At 41.2% G+C, this 16,435-nt stretch overlaps 1 protein-coding gene across 2 annotated transcripts in view; it reads left to right on the top strand.

Annotated features, from left to right (window-relative positions):
* PTN (pleiotrophin) overlaps positions 1-15,708 on the top strand; it is a 97,952-nt gene extending 82,244 nt beyond the window's left edge. The window contains exon 5 of one of the 2 annotated variants that reach the window (XM_054563998.1): positions 14,956-15,708. In XM_054563998.1, the coding sequence (XP_054419973.1) occupies positions 14,956-15,008 (53 nt within the window). In that variant the 3' untranslated portion in view covers positions 15,009-15,708. Of the gene's footprint in view, positions 1-14,952 lie in introns of both variants that reach the window. The other variant, XM_054563997.1, reaches the window with a different exon arrangement.
* Positions 15,709-16,435: the final 727 nt, after the last annotated feature.

The raw sequence follows: 16,435 nt of genomic DNA, 5'->3' as shown, positions 1-16,435 counted from the left end.
GGTGGTTTGCCACTGGAGTGTGGAGTGTGGGGTTTTCCCGGGTGCCACAGGTCATGTGGCCGAGTGACCCTCGTGGAACATTCTAGAATCTTGAGTTACTGTTGACATAGAAATTATTAGTTGTTACTTTTTAAATAAGATGATACATCAATAAGCAGTATTGTGAAGTTCCCTTTGATACCAGCAGCGCAGTGTGGCATGATGTGAGCCTCTGAGTTTGCCTGGACGAGAAGGGTATTCTCAAGTGGTTTCCGGTGCAGTCAGTCAGAAGCAGGAGCACACGTGTGGATGTCTGTGTTACAGGTGGTCCAACGAGCAGTGTCAATCCCGCCTACTGTCCTGTCTGCCAGTTCACACTCTGCTATTACCGGACCCTTGTTAAATTCCCCCACTCACGATAACCCCAATTCCTTTTCTATCTTCCCAGATACTTCTGAAAGCTTTGCCATCTTGCTGGCTCCTTTTTTGGACAGTTGCCTAGCCCTCTCTTAGGTTTGACAATCCATCTTCCAAGATCAAAAGAACGGCAACTCTTTAAGTGCAAGACTCAGCTGTGCGCGGGACACAGCTTTTGGCAGCTGATTATTAAATGGAAAAAAGGGTCAGGAAAGCGATATTCCCAGCATTCTCAATTCTCTCCCCACTAAATAGATTCTTTTGTTAGTTCTTTTAAAGATAAAAGAAGTTCCCCAACACTTTTTTTCTCTATTTTCTGGGCTCTGACGTCCCTTAGGGGTAAGCATGGCAACACTCTGGATGAGCTTTGCTAGGCTGGGGCCTTCTCACTGTGTTGAGAGAGGTGAAGGGGCAGAATCCCACCGCGTGCCAGCCCGAGACGGGCCCCCTCCCCCTGAGACACTGGAGCAGGAAGGGGGTGGGGTTGACGGCAGCTGCCCTTGCATTTGACCAGAAAAAGACAGCCTGGGTTGCCTTGCGGGAATTTTGTTCTTGATCAGAGGAAAACACTCACTCAATTTAGTTTCAAGGTTCTGATTTTTTGATTCCGCTTGTGAAAATCCTTGAACATCTGCATTTTATTTTATTTTGTTGTGTTGATTTTATTTTAAAGTCTTTAATCCATGTAGAGTTAATTCTTACATGTTGTGTGAGGAAGTGATCCAGCTTCGTTCTTCTGCATGTGTCTGTCTGGTTTTCCCAACACCATTTAATGAAGAGACTCTCCTTACTTCATTGTACATATATTCTTGCCTTCTTTGTCATAGGTGAATTGACCATATATGTGTGGATTTATTTCTGGGGTCTCTATTCTCTTTCATTGATCTATGTGAACATCTGTGTTTTATTTCACTTTCATGCTACTATACATGAAGCGAGAAGATCTAATTCTACTCTTTTCTTATTAGAATGATATCTGTTTTGTCTTCTGTAAATGGGAATCTACAATGACTAAAGATGAAATGAAGTCAGGTATATAAAAATGCTTGATAAACGTGCAGTATTTTCCTTCCTTCCAAGTGAACTTCTTGAGGTGGGTTTCTTCCCTCAGCACCTTTTCCAGGCAAAAAAATTTATAATGATTATAATGATAGTAATTATAGTTAATATTTATTGAGGGTGTAGGATTTTCATTATAGTCTAGTATGTTGCTTATAATATTATGTGATTGAATATTCATAGAAACCCTGTGAAACAGTTACTATTAGGACCCCCAATTTTACATCTGAGGAAAATGAGGCTTATGGAAATTAGATGCCGAGCACATGCTTATACAGCCCATAGGCAGAGGGGCCAGGACGGAGCCACAAGGCAGCCTAACTCTAGATTGACAGCTCTCTGCACAGTTCCTTCCCCTGCATCTGTTCAACACGGTGATCCCAGTTTCTTATCGAAGAAGATTATTGAATGTCAGACCCACTTATTCGTTCCTAAAATCCCTCCTTGATCGTGGTTTTCCATCAGCAAGAGAACAGATCCTGGCTCCTTAGCAGGACATGCTGCCCAGGCATCATCCATTGTGGCTCACGTCAGATCAAGGCCCCAGACATTGCCCAGGCCCCGCGTCCAGCCACTCCGAACTCCAGGGCACGGCCAGATGGGCTATGACCTCTTACAGGTCTGTACCTGCAGCTCTAGAAACCTGGAACGTGTTCTTCTGTAGTTTAGATATTTTATTCTGTAAAACCAACCCTTTTCGTTCAGTAAATATTTATCGATGGGTGCTGTCTGCTAGAGTTAGAATCAGGGCTAAATTAATGACCTGTCTGGACCTATAGTGAAGGAGGAGAGAAGGACAAATCCCAAGATACTGCACAGAATGACAAATGCTGTGGAAGTCCTTTGGTATTGCTTCCAATGTATTTATTTATTTATACAAACTAGTAGGAGCCTTCAATGGAGCCCTGGCCAGTGTGGCTCAGTTGATTGAGCATTGCCCCTCAAACTGAAAGGTTGGAGGTTCAATTCCTGGTCAGGGCATGTGCCTGGGTTGCAGGCCAGATCCCTGGATCAATGTTTCTCTCTCACATCAATGTTTCTCTCCCTCTCTTACCCTCTCTCTAAAAAAATAAATAAATAAAATCTTGTAAAAAAAGAGTTGAGTGAAGCAGACAGCACATTAGGAGCTAGTGATATTCCTTTCCTCTCACTACTCCATTGCAGTGATGGTGATGGGGAGGAAATAGTGACAAATGTAAGTAAATAATTAAAACAATAACTACATATTGCAGTAAGTGGTCTTGAGAACTGAAGAGCCAAGTGTTAGAGTGAGTGGAGTGGGGTAGGGGTCGGGGCAAAGTAAGAGTAACCAGCAAACACTTCAAGAGGTAACTTTTGAACTTGGAGGAGGAGCTAGCCATACTACTGCTCCCTGTGAAACAAGGGGAAGTTCAAAGTCCTTGAGGCCACAAAGAGCTTGTTTTGGTCAAAAAGTAGAACAGAGATCACTGTTAAAATTTGGAGGGGAAAGGGGTTTAAGGGGACTAAATGGTAATGGAAAAAAATACAATTAAAAAAAAAAGTTACCATAGTTCCCTTCCCAAGCATTACGTTGCTGGGAGGGTCCACTCCTCTGACAAGACATACATTCATTCCTCTGTAGCCAGTGCCTGTTTGCTGCTCACGCCAATGAACATCTTGAGATCAGGAGCCATATCTCACCTTTGTAAGTTACCATATCTCATGGTTCCTTGTCCAAGACAGGAAGTCAATGAGTAGTACTGACTTGAATGAGTGACTAATGTGTCCAACTAAATTGTCCTGGTCTGGCTCGATGAGACACACCATTCACTCATCGGCTGCACAAATGTCTGGAGAAATCACTGTCAAAGCACAACTCGCTCACCTGGAAGAAGACTCATGTGCGTGTCTTACTTCCACCCTTATTAAACAGCTTTTAGCTCTAATTGCCGGGACAGATGTGAGAACGAGGAACTGTAAATATTTGTAGGGTTTACTTCACACTGTGTCTGCTTCCATGTCCCTTGGTAAATTCCACACTTAGAGGCTCATTATCTGTGCACACACAGAACAGCTATATAATAATTAGTCTTGAGGAAGCCTGCATAATAAAACAATGTTCACGCTAATTAGTTACTGGGTTGAGGGAACTTTTGTTTTTTGACCCCTGCAGCTTTTGTGTGTCTTCCTCGAACTTCTGCCAGATTGAGAATTTCTGCTTTGTGCTTTAAGTTGTAGCTGTTGTCATCAGCATTTCCTGGGCGCCATGAAAGTTGTCCCCGTTTATTGTTTATGATGTGACAGACATTACACTAAACTCTTAGACTGCACCGTCTTGCTTAATCCCCAAGTGGCCTCACGGAGTTCTGTTCACATTTTGCAAATGAGAACACGAACATTGCAACTTGCAGAAGGTCAGCGAGCCAGGGAGGACTCAGGCTTGAACTTGAAGTCAGGACAGTCTGTGTCCAGAGTTCTTTTCTATTACACCGATGTTTCCAAAACCGAGTGCTTTCCACTCTTCGGCTATTCTAAAAGAAAAATTAATAATTTTGGGTTTTGTTTCAATGGTAATCCTAAAACATTGATATCAGCACACTCCATTTATAATGGAGTCATGTCAGATAACTTTTAGCCCAAGCTTGTCTTTGTATAATAATTGCATTGAAGCAAATGATAACTTCCAGAGCTGCATTTCTTAAGCTGGGGTCCTTCTAAGGGGCTGCATTTCTTGCAAGTAGGACAAAGCAGTGCATTGTACCTGCTACATCCAGTGGCCTCCCAGGCAGGACCCAGGGCTGGATTCCAGGGGACTGCCTCCTCCCCGCCGTGGGACTCAGAGCCACTCTGGTGCTCCTCAGGGTCCGAGGCACATCCGTCCTGGTAACAAGCACTGCCAGTGGGGACACTTCGCTGACTCCTGATGACTCCAGCCGGCTTTGCACTGACACAAAACCTCTGGGAACCTGCAGGGAAATGAAAGCAGGCTGGCAGATGCTCAGCACACAGACAGGGAAAAGAAAAAGCTAGACTTCCTTTCTTTCTTGAGAAGTAAGTGCTATTTTTAGAAGAGCTCATCAGAAATCCAAAGAGCAGGAAGCAGGTGAAAAATGTTCTGGTGTCCTCCCGCACACAGGGGGCACGGTGCGGGGCTGTTGGTTGGAGGTGGACACCTACTCAGCATGCGCTCTGGCGAGGCCTTCATAAATTATTTTTCTTCTACAGAAAATAGAAAAACATGCTTTGTAGATCTTCACTCAGATGCACAAGCCAATCAATTAAGCTGCTATGAAGGCCGCTGTCTAAAAAATGTAGGGAAGCCTAGGAAATTCCTTCAGCTCTAACCTTTGCTGCTGTTGGAGATGGAGCATGGGGTGCACGGGGGTCTGAGAAATCATGTGTGTGGGACAGGGGACATAGCTCACCTGCTTGGAATCTGGAGGACATGTGTGGAGATGGGTGAAACCATTAATGAACATAAAACCCCATGCTACGTAGTACTAAGGTTGCATATTTAAGTGATGCATATTCCTATGTTTCCTGAGGACACATAAACAAACTCACTTGCATTGTGCACCTCTACCACTAAGGAGGGTGCGCTGAAAGACACAAAATTAAAGATAGTGTGGATGTAATTCACTGATGTATTAGTTCATGAGGGCTGCTGTAACAAAGTACCACAGACAGGTAGCTAAAACAACAGAAATTTATTTTCTCACGGTTCTGGAGGCTGGAAGTCTGGGATCAAGATTTCTGCAAGGTTGGTTGCTTCTGAAGTCCATGAGAGAAGAGTCTGTTCCAGGGCTCTGTCTGTGGCTCACAAAGGCCCGCCTTCTTCATGTGTCTTCATGCCATCTTCCCTCTGCGGGTTTCTGTGTTCACATTTCCTCCTCTTATAAGGACACCAGCTATATTGGATTAGGGCCCTGACTAATGACCTGGTTTTACCGTAATTACCTTTTAGAGGGCCCTAGCTCCAAATATGCTCACATTCTGAGGGATGGGGTTTAGGAAGTCAACATGAATTTTTGAGGGGAACTTAGCACATAACAATAGAAAAGAAAAATCCATTTGGCAACAAATAAAATGTGCCATATGAGGCTGTACCTGCTGAAATTTTAAATATTCTAGAATTCATGCCTTTCCCATTTTCATAAATCATGATTTAATTTTCAATAGGTGCCAGCCGTGTACGATTCAACGTCACATACAGTAGAATATAACGATGTGCCAAGTGTGAACTACTTGTTATTTAAAATAATACATTTTCATTTCTGACTTAAGCTACTAATGTAATTTCTGAAATTTTTTAAGGTATTTGTGTCCTCGTTATTGCAGAAACAAAGCTTCTAAACATTTAATATCATGTCAGAAGTAAATGTTTTTCTTTCCTGTTTGGGGGTGGAAGAAGTCAGAGACTCTGCGGGAGGTCACTGTCAAGAATGTAAGGTCAAGAGCGGACTACACATTGAGGAAGTGGCAGATGCTTTTGCTGAACAGAGGAAACCCAAGCATTAGCCCCCGCCCTCCATCCACGGTTCTGTGTGTGTGTGTTCACGAGTGTAGTTAGGGCCATGAGTACCACCAGGGGTGAGAGCATATAACTGTCACACCAACCACGTGCACGCACACACACACACATCCTGAATCTCTAACACAGCTGTCAGAAATGCATGCTACTGCACCTGTACATTCACAGACAATTATACTCACATGCTAGAAGCTACCTATATAAAATTACACATTCTTTTCAGAATTCACCGTGTTTTAACTATACTTGTTTCTCTTCAATTTTATTTAATACTTTAAAACATTTTTTTGCCAGAGGCAAAAAAGACAACATTTTAGCAGCTGGATATTGAATATACATACACACGCGCGCACATGAAGCGTTGTTTTTTTCCTTCTATAACTGTATACAAGTGAGAAAACCCTGGATTGAAAGCCCTGGATTAAGCACCTCTGATTCTCATTTCATTGCTCTTAAGAGTCAGAGAGAAGCTCTGACTCTTAAAGGTAAAATCCACAAAAACTTTCAGCTTTATGTTTTATGCTTAATGTGTGTGCATTCCCAAATGAATGGCTAGGTTTAGCTAATACATAAGCATGGCGTGTTGCGCTAAGAACAGGGGAAGCTTAGTGAGTTTGTACCTGGCACACAACATACTATAGGTCTACCTGGTACACACATGCATTTGCCTCAGATCCCAACATACTCCTGACTCTACTGTACAAAGAAGTGCACCCAAAAGATGGTCCCTTTTTTGATGGGTTGGAGAAGCTAATAGATACCTAAAATGCTTCCCATAAAAGAAGGGAACTGGAGAAACAGGAGGGAAAAGAGGCTGAAAAAGTGGTAGAGAGGAGTCTTTAGGTGAAGGAAGAAGTGCTTAGTCCACTGACACTGGGTTAGCTGCTTTGGAAAGTAATCGACACACTGGAGGACTTTCTCTAAGCCTGCTCCCTGTGGCTGATGAAATAATTTCCTCGTCTCCTCCATTACACCTGCGGTGAAATCCACGCTACTCACCGGTGCTTTCAGAGCTGAAGTTTCTATTCGGAAGAGATGCAGTTAAGTGCTGAGTCACCTCCAAAGGAAGTGGAGGCACAACATGTTCCTTAAAGGGTCTGAACATGTTTGGTTTGTGTCTGGACACAGATGCAGGAAGTCTTTGGTTCACATTTATTTGATATCAGAAAGCAAACGTAGAAAGGCCGACGGTTGAGAGGGAATAGTAGGTAACATTATGAAACAGATTGACGAGCAAAATAGTAGGTGGAGAGTGAGATAAACAGCAGGCGTCAGCTTGTGGGCGGCCTTGAGGCACAGTCGTCTGTATGCACGTGTGTCTTCTGTTCATTATTCCAGTTGGGTGTATGTGTATACTGCACACATAATTCTAGAAATAAATGCATCGAGTCCATAAAAGAAGAAATGAAGTGAGTGGTATTGCCAACTAAGAAATCAAAGATGAAACAACAAAAGAGTAAGAACATAGACATTAGATGGAACCATATCTGAGAATGATATGTTAACAAAACGTCTTCAAAGGTTATACTCCTGATTTTTCAATAAAATTTTCTTTCTGTATTGTGGCACTTAATATATACTACCCAATTTAAGTGAAAATATTGGGAAATTTAGTGAATGGTGCCACTTCAGGAAGCCCAGCCAACCTAGTACTTGGATTCTAGGTGGATCTCTGAGTTGCACGTTCACCATCTCAAAAGCTTTATTATCTGTTTTGAGGCACAGCAGCTATGGCGCAAGGGATTCAGCGACTGGGCAGATCATTCGTAAGCACAGACCAGTTCTTTTAAATAGATTCCCAAAGCTGTAGAAGGATCTCGGTGACACCCTGATTTGGGGCACATGGGCACGGTGATAGCACTATTTGTCAGTGACGTGCTCCCTTCCCTTACTCGTTTCTCATGATTTATCGGATGAGTCCCCACAGGCAAGCTGGAGTGGTCTCTGTGACATGCCTCCAGCTGTCCCTGTCCCTGTGACAAGATCTGGCTGTCACCCTTGACCTCTGAATCCTCAGTGCCCATTTCTGAGTGTCCGTAGCTTCCTCATATATGAATTCTACCTCTTAGCGGTAGAATCTCTTCTTCCTATTCTAATGAATAATTCTTCCCATGGATTTAATAACCCAAAGCCACGTTATTTAAATCAGTAGCAAACAGAGGTTGACTCACTTTAGTTAAAATCTGGGCTCTTCTCAATCACTTAATCTCTTAGTTAAAAAAAAAAAGTGTTTTCTGTACACAGCAGACCATCTGGAGGGGGAAAAGAAAGGAAATAAGATAAGCTTATTTCAGAACTCTCAACTCTTCTACTTTTGGAATAATATCCTCACTCAAGATCCTTGAAAAACTTTTAAACTGACACCTTTCTTTCCATGCCTCTCACAATCCTATTTCTCCCCAGAGTTTCCTAATATTGAAAATGGGACTGGGTGTCTGCTTGTACAAACTACATGGCAATACCATTGCTTAAAAGGCCGGTGAATGGATGGGAAAAAAATGATGCATGCTGTTTGATTATTCCTTTGTCTTCTGAGAACAAGTTTTCTGTGACAGGCTCTGACATAAGTTGCTGATAAAAATTTAACTTAGTACTTCCCTTCCAGAAAGAAATTTGAATACATAACTAAAGCTTTAAAAATATGCTGGTCTCTGGTCCCGGAGCCCTCTTCTAATAATATACACCAAGGCAAAACTGAAAACACACATGACATCATTATCTGTAATAGCAAAAACTGAGAACATGTCAAGTGACCAAGAAAAGGAGAAAGGTTATACAAAATATGGGCTGGAATGTCATAAATAGTACTGGGTCATGATCCAAAGTATAAGAGGCAATGACAGAAAAAATAGTACAATAGAATTTTAAGTATAATATACTTTATCAATTGTCAATATGTTCCTAATTAAAGTATATATTACATATACTCATAGAAAGAAAATGTAAAAAAGAACTTGCCATTAAATCTCTATATTGTGAAGCTATGAGTAATTTGTTAACATGTATGTATTTTCAGAATTTTTCTATATAAGCCTATATTACTTGTACAACTGGAAAATGAATATATTTTAAAGAAGAATTAAATATATCTCTCTGCCCTTAATGCTAAATCTACAACAGACATACTTTTTCTCCCTCGTAATTCATTCTCCCTGTGGATATTCTTTTACATCATTTCTTCTGTGAGGTCATAGCAAACTAGCAGCAAGAGCAATAGGCGTTGAAGCCATTCAGATAGCTGTCACACACCTGTGGTCTTTAATATAAATACATACCCTGAGAGTACTTTACAATGTTGAAAGACCCTCACACAGAGCACTCTTGGAAACGTTGCTGTCATGGAAGCTCTGTGAGAGCAGAATTTAATCTTGTTTGCCATGCTATCCCAGCATCTAGAACAGCACCTGACATATGCAGTGGATATAGAGTATGCGTTTGCTAAATAAATGTTTTGTTTTGTTTTTCGGTGGTAGTAGAATGCGGTCTTAGAGGTCGTCATCTCACATGATGCTCCTGATGGTCCTCTGAGGAGGACATACTAGGTTTTATTATCCCCAGCTTAAAGGAAACAGATGCAGAATGATTGATTTGCTCAACATCCCCGAGCTGGTACTTGGCAAACATCAATTAAAAGCAATTCCCTCGGCGAAGCCTTGGTTCTCAGTCCGATCCTAATGGACTTGTTTCCTCATTGCCCTCCTAAACAGATGGTCATGGTGCCACTTACTACTTCCGTGTCCAGCAGGATTTTATTTTCCACTCAGAATTTAAACATTTATGGGCCCAGAATTTATGGTAGCATGGCTCCTATGCCTTCTTCTCACTGTTGGTCTTCTCTACTGTCACAGTTGCTAGGCACTGAGGGAATTGCCTGGGTTTTGAGTTTTTTACATCGGGTATGGTAAAGACGGCTAGGATGTATAGCAACATGAGAAGCAAGACACCTTTCTAGAAAATGTCTTTGCAGGAAAGTCTTAGGACTTTCTGAACACTTTCAAAGGTGTCTTTAAAAAATCTGTTTCTATTAAAATAATGAAAATGTTTACATACCTACTGTGAGAGAGACGAGTACTATCTTCCAGCAACTCAAAAACTACCCCCACAACAAAGGACACAGTCCGGTAAGCCAAGATAAACTGATGAACAAAATAGAAACAGAGGCATAGATACATGGAACAGACTGACAGCTGTCAGTGGGGAGTGGGGTTGGAGGACTGGCTGAAAAAAGGTGAAGGGATTAAGCAAAAAACATACATACATAGCACACGGACACAGACAACGGTGTGGTGATAGCCAGAGGGAAAGGGGGTCGGGGTGACGTGGGCCAAGGGAGGGAAATGGGGACAGAAACTTTGCTTGGGGTGAACGATGGGCGCGCAATGCACTGTGCAGATGATGTTTTATTGAGTTGTACACTGGACATTTGTATTGTTTTGCGAACCAATGTCACCCAATAAGTTTAAACAAAAAATAAAAATGAAAGGCACGGCAGTGAGTTTGCAGAGCAGTGGTGTGCTGGCTGGGTTCACCCACGGAAACAAGAACAAGTCCCTTCTCAGGCCGGTGCCCTTTCCTCTCCCATTTGACAATGGCTTGTTTCCTGTTTGCATCCCTTCCTGCCTGGGGAAGCGCGACATGTGCCCTAGAGTATTATCTGATGTGTAGCGTGTATATCCTTCTTCCTGCTGACTCGACTCTTTTCAGTGTGAACTCAGGGGCCCTACCGTGTCACGTCAGGATGGCGATCACATTGGCTCTTAAAAACTTTGAGAGCAAAGCACTTTGCTTCACCCTGTTAGAGCCCTGCTCCCGGCCAATGGGTAACCCTTATGCTCATAGCAAAGATTTCTTTCCCTGTAACCTTGAAAGGCTGATAAAATGGGACATCATTTTGTTGTTGTTGTTGTTGTTCGGTTACAGTTGTCCCACCTTTTTCCCCATTGCTTTCCCCTGCCTCATCCCCCCCCCCATCAATTCCCCTCCATTGTCCATCCCCATGAGTCCTCTATTCATGTTCCTTTGTTTGCTTCTTCCCTTACTTTCGCCCATTATCTCCCTCTCCCCTCCCCTCTGGTCATCATTAGTTTGTTTTTTATTTCCATGTCTCTAGTTCTATTTTTCTCATTTGTCTTGTTTTGTTGATTAGGTTCCACTTATAGGTGAGATCGTATGGTATTTGTCTTTCACTGCAATGTCACTTTTACCCACAGAGTTAGTTCAGGCTTCTACTTTAAAGACCAAAAAAATAATAGTGTTGAGTAATTCATGTATATATGTTTGTAAGTCTACTCTTCATAAATTATTTCTGTTTGAAGGACTAAAATATTGTAAGATTCCGATTGAATTTACACTCCTTACTTCCCTTGGGAAATACTTTTTTTTATATCCTAATGGAGCAACTTTTTCTATTTCCAGTTCAAGTGTTCATTCCTTCACTCTGTGTGCCACCAGTATTTCAGGGCACTTATAATAGACTAGGCACTAATGACACAGATGCAAAAGATAGATGTGGTCCCTACCATCATACAATAGCAGAAATGCATATTAACTAATTAGATACAAAATTAATAATTCAATTCTAATTTTCATTAGAGCACTGAGAGTCACAATGGAGGTATCTAACTGTGGGTGGAAGCTGTTTTGTTTGGGAGCTCTGGGAAGGGTTCTCAAGGAAGCAAAATTGAAGCTAAGATCTTAAAGATGAGCAGATGCTGGCTAAACAAAGTTGAAATAATAAGACTAAAAAACACTCAGGGAGACAGAGCATAATGTGCAAAGGCTGAGGTGGAAATAACCCAGGAAAATTCCATGGACCATTGTAAGGAAGATGGTGTATGGTGAGCCAATGAAGCATGTGTTCTTGCATGATACAGATTTATTGATTTCACTAAAGATTTACTAATCGATTATAACACACTAGGCACTGTGCTATGGGCTAGGGATATAACAATGAGTAGAGATTGTGTCTTCTCAGTACAGATAAATGCTCTGATGGGGGAAATAAAGAGAACAGGCTTCTAAATAAATAAGATCAAGAGGTCAACACATTAGAAGGGGGGTCAGAACCGGTACCTGAGAAGCATCCATAAGATGAAGGTCATGGGGGAAGTGTGGGGTTGATGGAACACAGTATGGGTTTGAAGGTCAAAGACTAGGAGAGAGAAATAATCATGTGCTTGGGAAACTGAAATGAGCGTAAGTATAGAGACTTAAACAATGAGAGAGATGTAAGCACAAACTAAGACCAATAGGAATTTACTCCAGATGTAATGATCAATGGCTGTAGAGGTCAAAGCCAGGGAATGGCCCCTCATCTGGTTCTACTGCTGGATCGTTGCAGACCTTGAAGAATCACTGGCACTCCTTTGGTCGCCATTTCTTCCTTCATTCCTTAGGGCAGTTGGACTAGGTTTTTTCCATAATACTGTGAGACCATAGTAGATCATAGATTCCGTGACATTATTTGAAAACCCTCAGGTAGAGTGGGTAAAGCTTGAGAAGTTGTTCATAAGTTTTTGAGGGCACAGAGACAAACAGTCAGTCAGTAAAACATATATAAAAGTCACACACACACAAACCCTGCTTTTGATCAGAAGCAATATTACCAACCCAATTTTATTTTCAAAAATATGAATACTTTGTTATGTGAGAAATCAAATTAACTTCATGTAAATGTAAGTTCTTTCTTCTTTCCATGGGTTTTTACTGAAGATTCCTCATTTTTTCCTATTTCGATTGAACCCAAAGTGGACTTAAATCTGCAACGCATCCAAGGAATGCTATAATGACCTGCCAGCTGTGTCGAAAACATAGTTGATTGGCAGGGTGCAGATTAAGTGGGCAATTGATTGATTTCTTGGTATTTAGCAAGTTGTTAATTAATGAATATAAAATAAATGTCAGGCTCAGGTAACAGAGAGAAGGTGTGCTCCTGCTTTTACCTGGGGGAATTCAGGAGAGGGTCCCATCCCTAACGGGTTCCCAGAAACTAACAATCTACATTAGCTACATCAAATAGTGTTTAACATTCAGAGTAAGTCCAAGTTTTATTAAATAAGTGTAGTCAAAATCTCATTAGTATGGCATCCATTCAGATGTATGTATGAAATAGGGAAATGCTAGCCAAAATATGCAAATTATTGCTGCAAGCATCCACTCTTGCCCAGGAAGGAATTTGGAAAAATTGAGAGAAGGGAAACCGGAGTTATATCCTGTTGAACAGCCTAGACTATTCCCTGAGGATACCATTCTAACATACAGCTGTTGTCTAAAATGTCAGTCCAAGCCTGGGAATTATTAAATGTTCAGATATTAAACAGAAAACCTTCTTTGACCTTCTGGTATCTTTGAACTTGGGAGTTCCGGCAGATGTCTTTGAACTTGGAAGTTGTGGTTATCTCTTCTTTCATGGATCAAAAGAAGGAGCCATTTATAATGACAAGCAAAAAAGCAAAAATAGAGAGAGTGAAAGTGTAAGTCTCTTTGGTATAGAAAGGGGAAAGCTGAGGATAAGCATGAAGAAAATGAATGTGCATGAGCAGCCGTTTAGAAGGATTTGAGCAACTGCTGATGTAATTGTATGTAGTGCAGCCCTGAAGCTTGAGTAAAGGAAGCTTAGGACATGCACTTTGTGCAGAAACCTACTTTGCTTAGTTTATGATGACCTTAAGAACTTATCTGACGAGGTGGTGAGGATGTGAATGAAAAAGGTTCAAGCTCTGCGTAAGTATAAACTGGGATTTGTGCATTTGTGGTTGGCATCATGTCCCCTCTCATGACAAGCTTTTGGGCCCTTTTGGACACAGGCCCTATGATCCAGGGAACAGTACCATTGCTTTTGTCCCAGGGTTCTTCTGTGGCTTAGCACATTCAATGACCTGCTCAGCCAATATATCCTGGTGATGATGAAGAATACTAGTTATACAGAGAAATGACCTCTTGTTCTTAGTCTATTATCACATTAATCATAAATGGCTAGCCTTTATTGGGCACATGTTATTGCGCCATGTTCTGTTTTCAATGGGTTTTATACAACTCATCTCATTTGGGTATGAACCCTTTGAAGTGCTACTGTGCCTATGCCCATTCATAAGTGAGGAATCTGAGACACAAATACATGAATTAGCTTTCTCAAGGCTCATAATAACTTAGGGATGGAGCCAGGATTTAAACTCTGGCCATCTGGCTCCAGAGCCTGTACGTAACCCATATGTTTCTGCCTCTACCGTGGACCAAATTGGGGAAGGAGCTTAGAAACATTTAGCAAAATCCTTTTGCTGGCCAGCCCAGTGATTCTGACCAGTCTCATCTTTGGAGCCAAAGCTGACATGTTCTATTCTACACTGCATTCTCCTATGCTTACGAAAAGGAGATGGCAAGATGATTGCCTGGAAAAGGGGGAAGAGTCTTGAATTAAAGCCTCATAATTTTATTTACTGTGTGTGGCCCAGATTGGTACTTTCCATTTGCTTCCTCCTAGAGTAGGAGTCCTTACAGGGTCAAAGCTCCATGTGGTTTGTAGCTGGTCCTTCGTATATGAATAGCTGGCCAAATACATAAGCAGAGGGCAAACCAGGACTGGCAGCACCTTGACATTGCTCATCAGCTGTCCCATGTGAAGGGAAGATGGGCAATGGGGCGCCAAGCAAAGCTCTTGGAGTGCTCCACGGAGCAGTGACTTGGCTCCTTCTTTCGGAGGCAACTGTTGTGTTTCTATTTTTTAATTAGGATCCCACATGATATTTTGTATATTAAATGAGGGCAACGAATAAAATTCCAGGCATTGACAGCTGGTCCCACGTGGCTGGACTGCATTACTCCTGCCGATTCTCACTGTCACTCTCCTGGCTAAAGCAGGCGTGCACCCGTTTGTATGTGTGTGCACATACGTACATCATCTGTCCATCTAATCATTTCATTCCTGGCCAATGATCAGAAGAGTGGCTTTTCCCCGTAGCTTACTAATGTGATGCTTTTCTTTCTCTTTCTTTTTATTTTCATTGCAGCAGAATCTAAGAAGAAGAAAAAGGAAGGCAAGAAACAGGAGAAGATGCTGGACTGAGAGAGGCCACCTTCGTGGGACATGAAAGGGACGTCAGCCAACAGGAGCAGTTAACTCTTGCATTTATACCTACCGTAGGCTTTTCATTCAAAAACTATCTATAGCTTAAGTATACAATAGGCAGAAACAAAAAGAAAAGAACATTTTTGTAGTAGCATTTTAAAAATGTATACCATAGTACCACTAGGGGCTTATAATAAAGGACTGTAATCCTATTTAGAAAGTTGACTTCTAGTACATGATAAATGATAGAAAATTGAGGTAAGTTGTTTTTTTTTTTTTTTTGCAGTTATGTGATATTTTCCATTTAAAATCTTTTTTTTTTTTTTACATTTTTTTCTTTGGCAGCAATTTAAATTTATGACCATGTAAACTACTTCTCTCATTAGGTAATTTTTTCGCCTAGACTTTTTTTCCCAATTGAGAAAAATATATACTAAACAAGGCAGCAATAAAATATAATCATCCTATTTGAGGAAAATACCTTGTTTTCTGCCAATGGATTTAAAAACATTTTTAGTCAGCAAAATGGGAGGGGGTAGAGCATGCATTAGTTCAATGTTGACTTTTTTAAAGAAAAGCATTAAAACATGAAATTCTTTCACTTTGGCAGAAACATTTGTTTTCTTGATGAAACTATTTTTCCATCTGAGGAAAAAAAAGAGACTAGGAAAATAAATCAAGGTAATGCTGAAAAAAAGGTGTTTTTGTGTGCAATAATTTGATATTGTAACCTTCCTTCATTTGTCAACTTCCTTCCCCCCATCAGCCTGTTAGTGGTGAGAGTTTATCAAACAAACTAATTAAATCACCCTTGAGCACAGATGTTATAGAGGGATTATATAGATGTAGATATAGATAGTGTATAAGCCTATAGGTATCTCAGTGTCTACACCTCTATATTTTTAACTTATCAATATTTAGTGGCTTAGACTGGTGGTATTGAACTGAATAAAAGTCGCAAAGTAGTCTAGTAGTTAGGAAAATGCTTCTCATACCGAACAAATCTGGGCTTCACAGCCCAAATCGGGATCAGAGTAGCACAATGCAACCAAGAATTCCTACTCTGTATCTGCTGCAAAAATGCCAGGGACTGTCCATAGACTCCCCTAATCTGCTGGGCTCTAAGGAACAGCCTGTAAGTAAATAAATCTATGTTCCTATTATTCAGAGACATAGTCTCAGAAATCAGCTGGGATTAGCTTCAGGGCATTTCTCCTGAAGGAGCCACCTCTAATTTTAAAGTGATAAGAAGCAATAAACAAATACCTACCTACTCAGCTAACTGTAAATCCATTTCAAAAATGATGGTTTCAGCGCACCTTGGGCTAGCTAGAAAATAATTACAAACTGGTCTGATGAGCTGCTAGGATACTGTTTTTTCCTGTCTAGTTGAAGCTAAACTGTTTTTTCCTGTCTAGTTGAAG

This window comes from Pteronotus mesoamericanus, unplaced genomic scaffold (assembly GCF_021234165.1).
Source record: "Pteronotus mesoamericanus isolate MK-2021 breed Mesoamerican mustached bat unplaced genomic scaffold, CSHL_Meso_final scaffold_85, whole genome shotgun sequence".
NCBI classification, from domain to species: Eukaryota; Metazoa; Chordata; class Mammalia; order Chiroptera; family Mormoopidae; genus Pteronotus; species Pteronotus mesoamericanus.
Note: the sequence above shows the minus strand (reverse complement) of the source record. Positions and strands in the feature narration are given on the sequence as shown.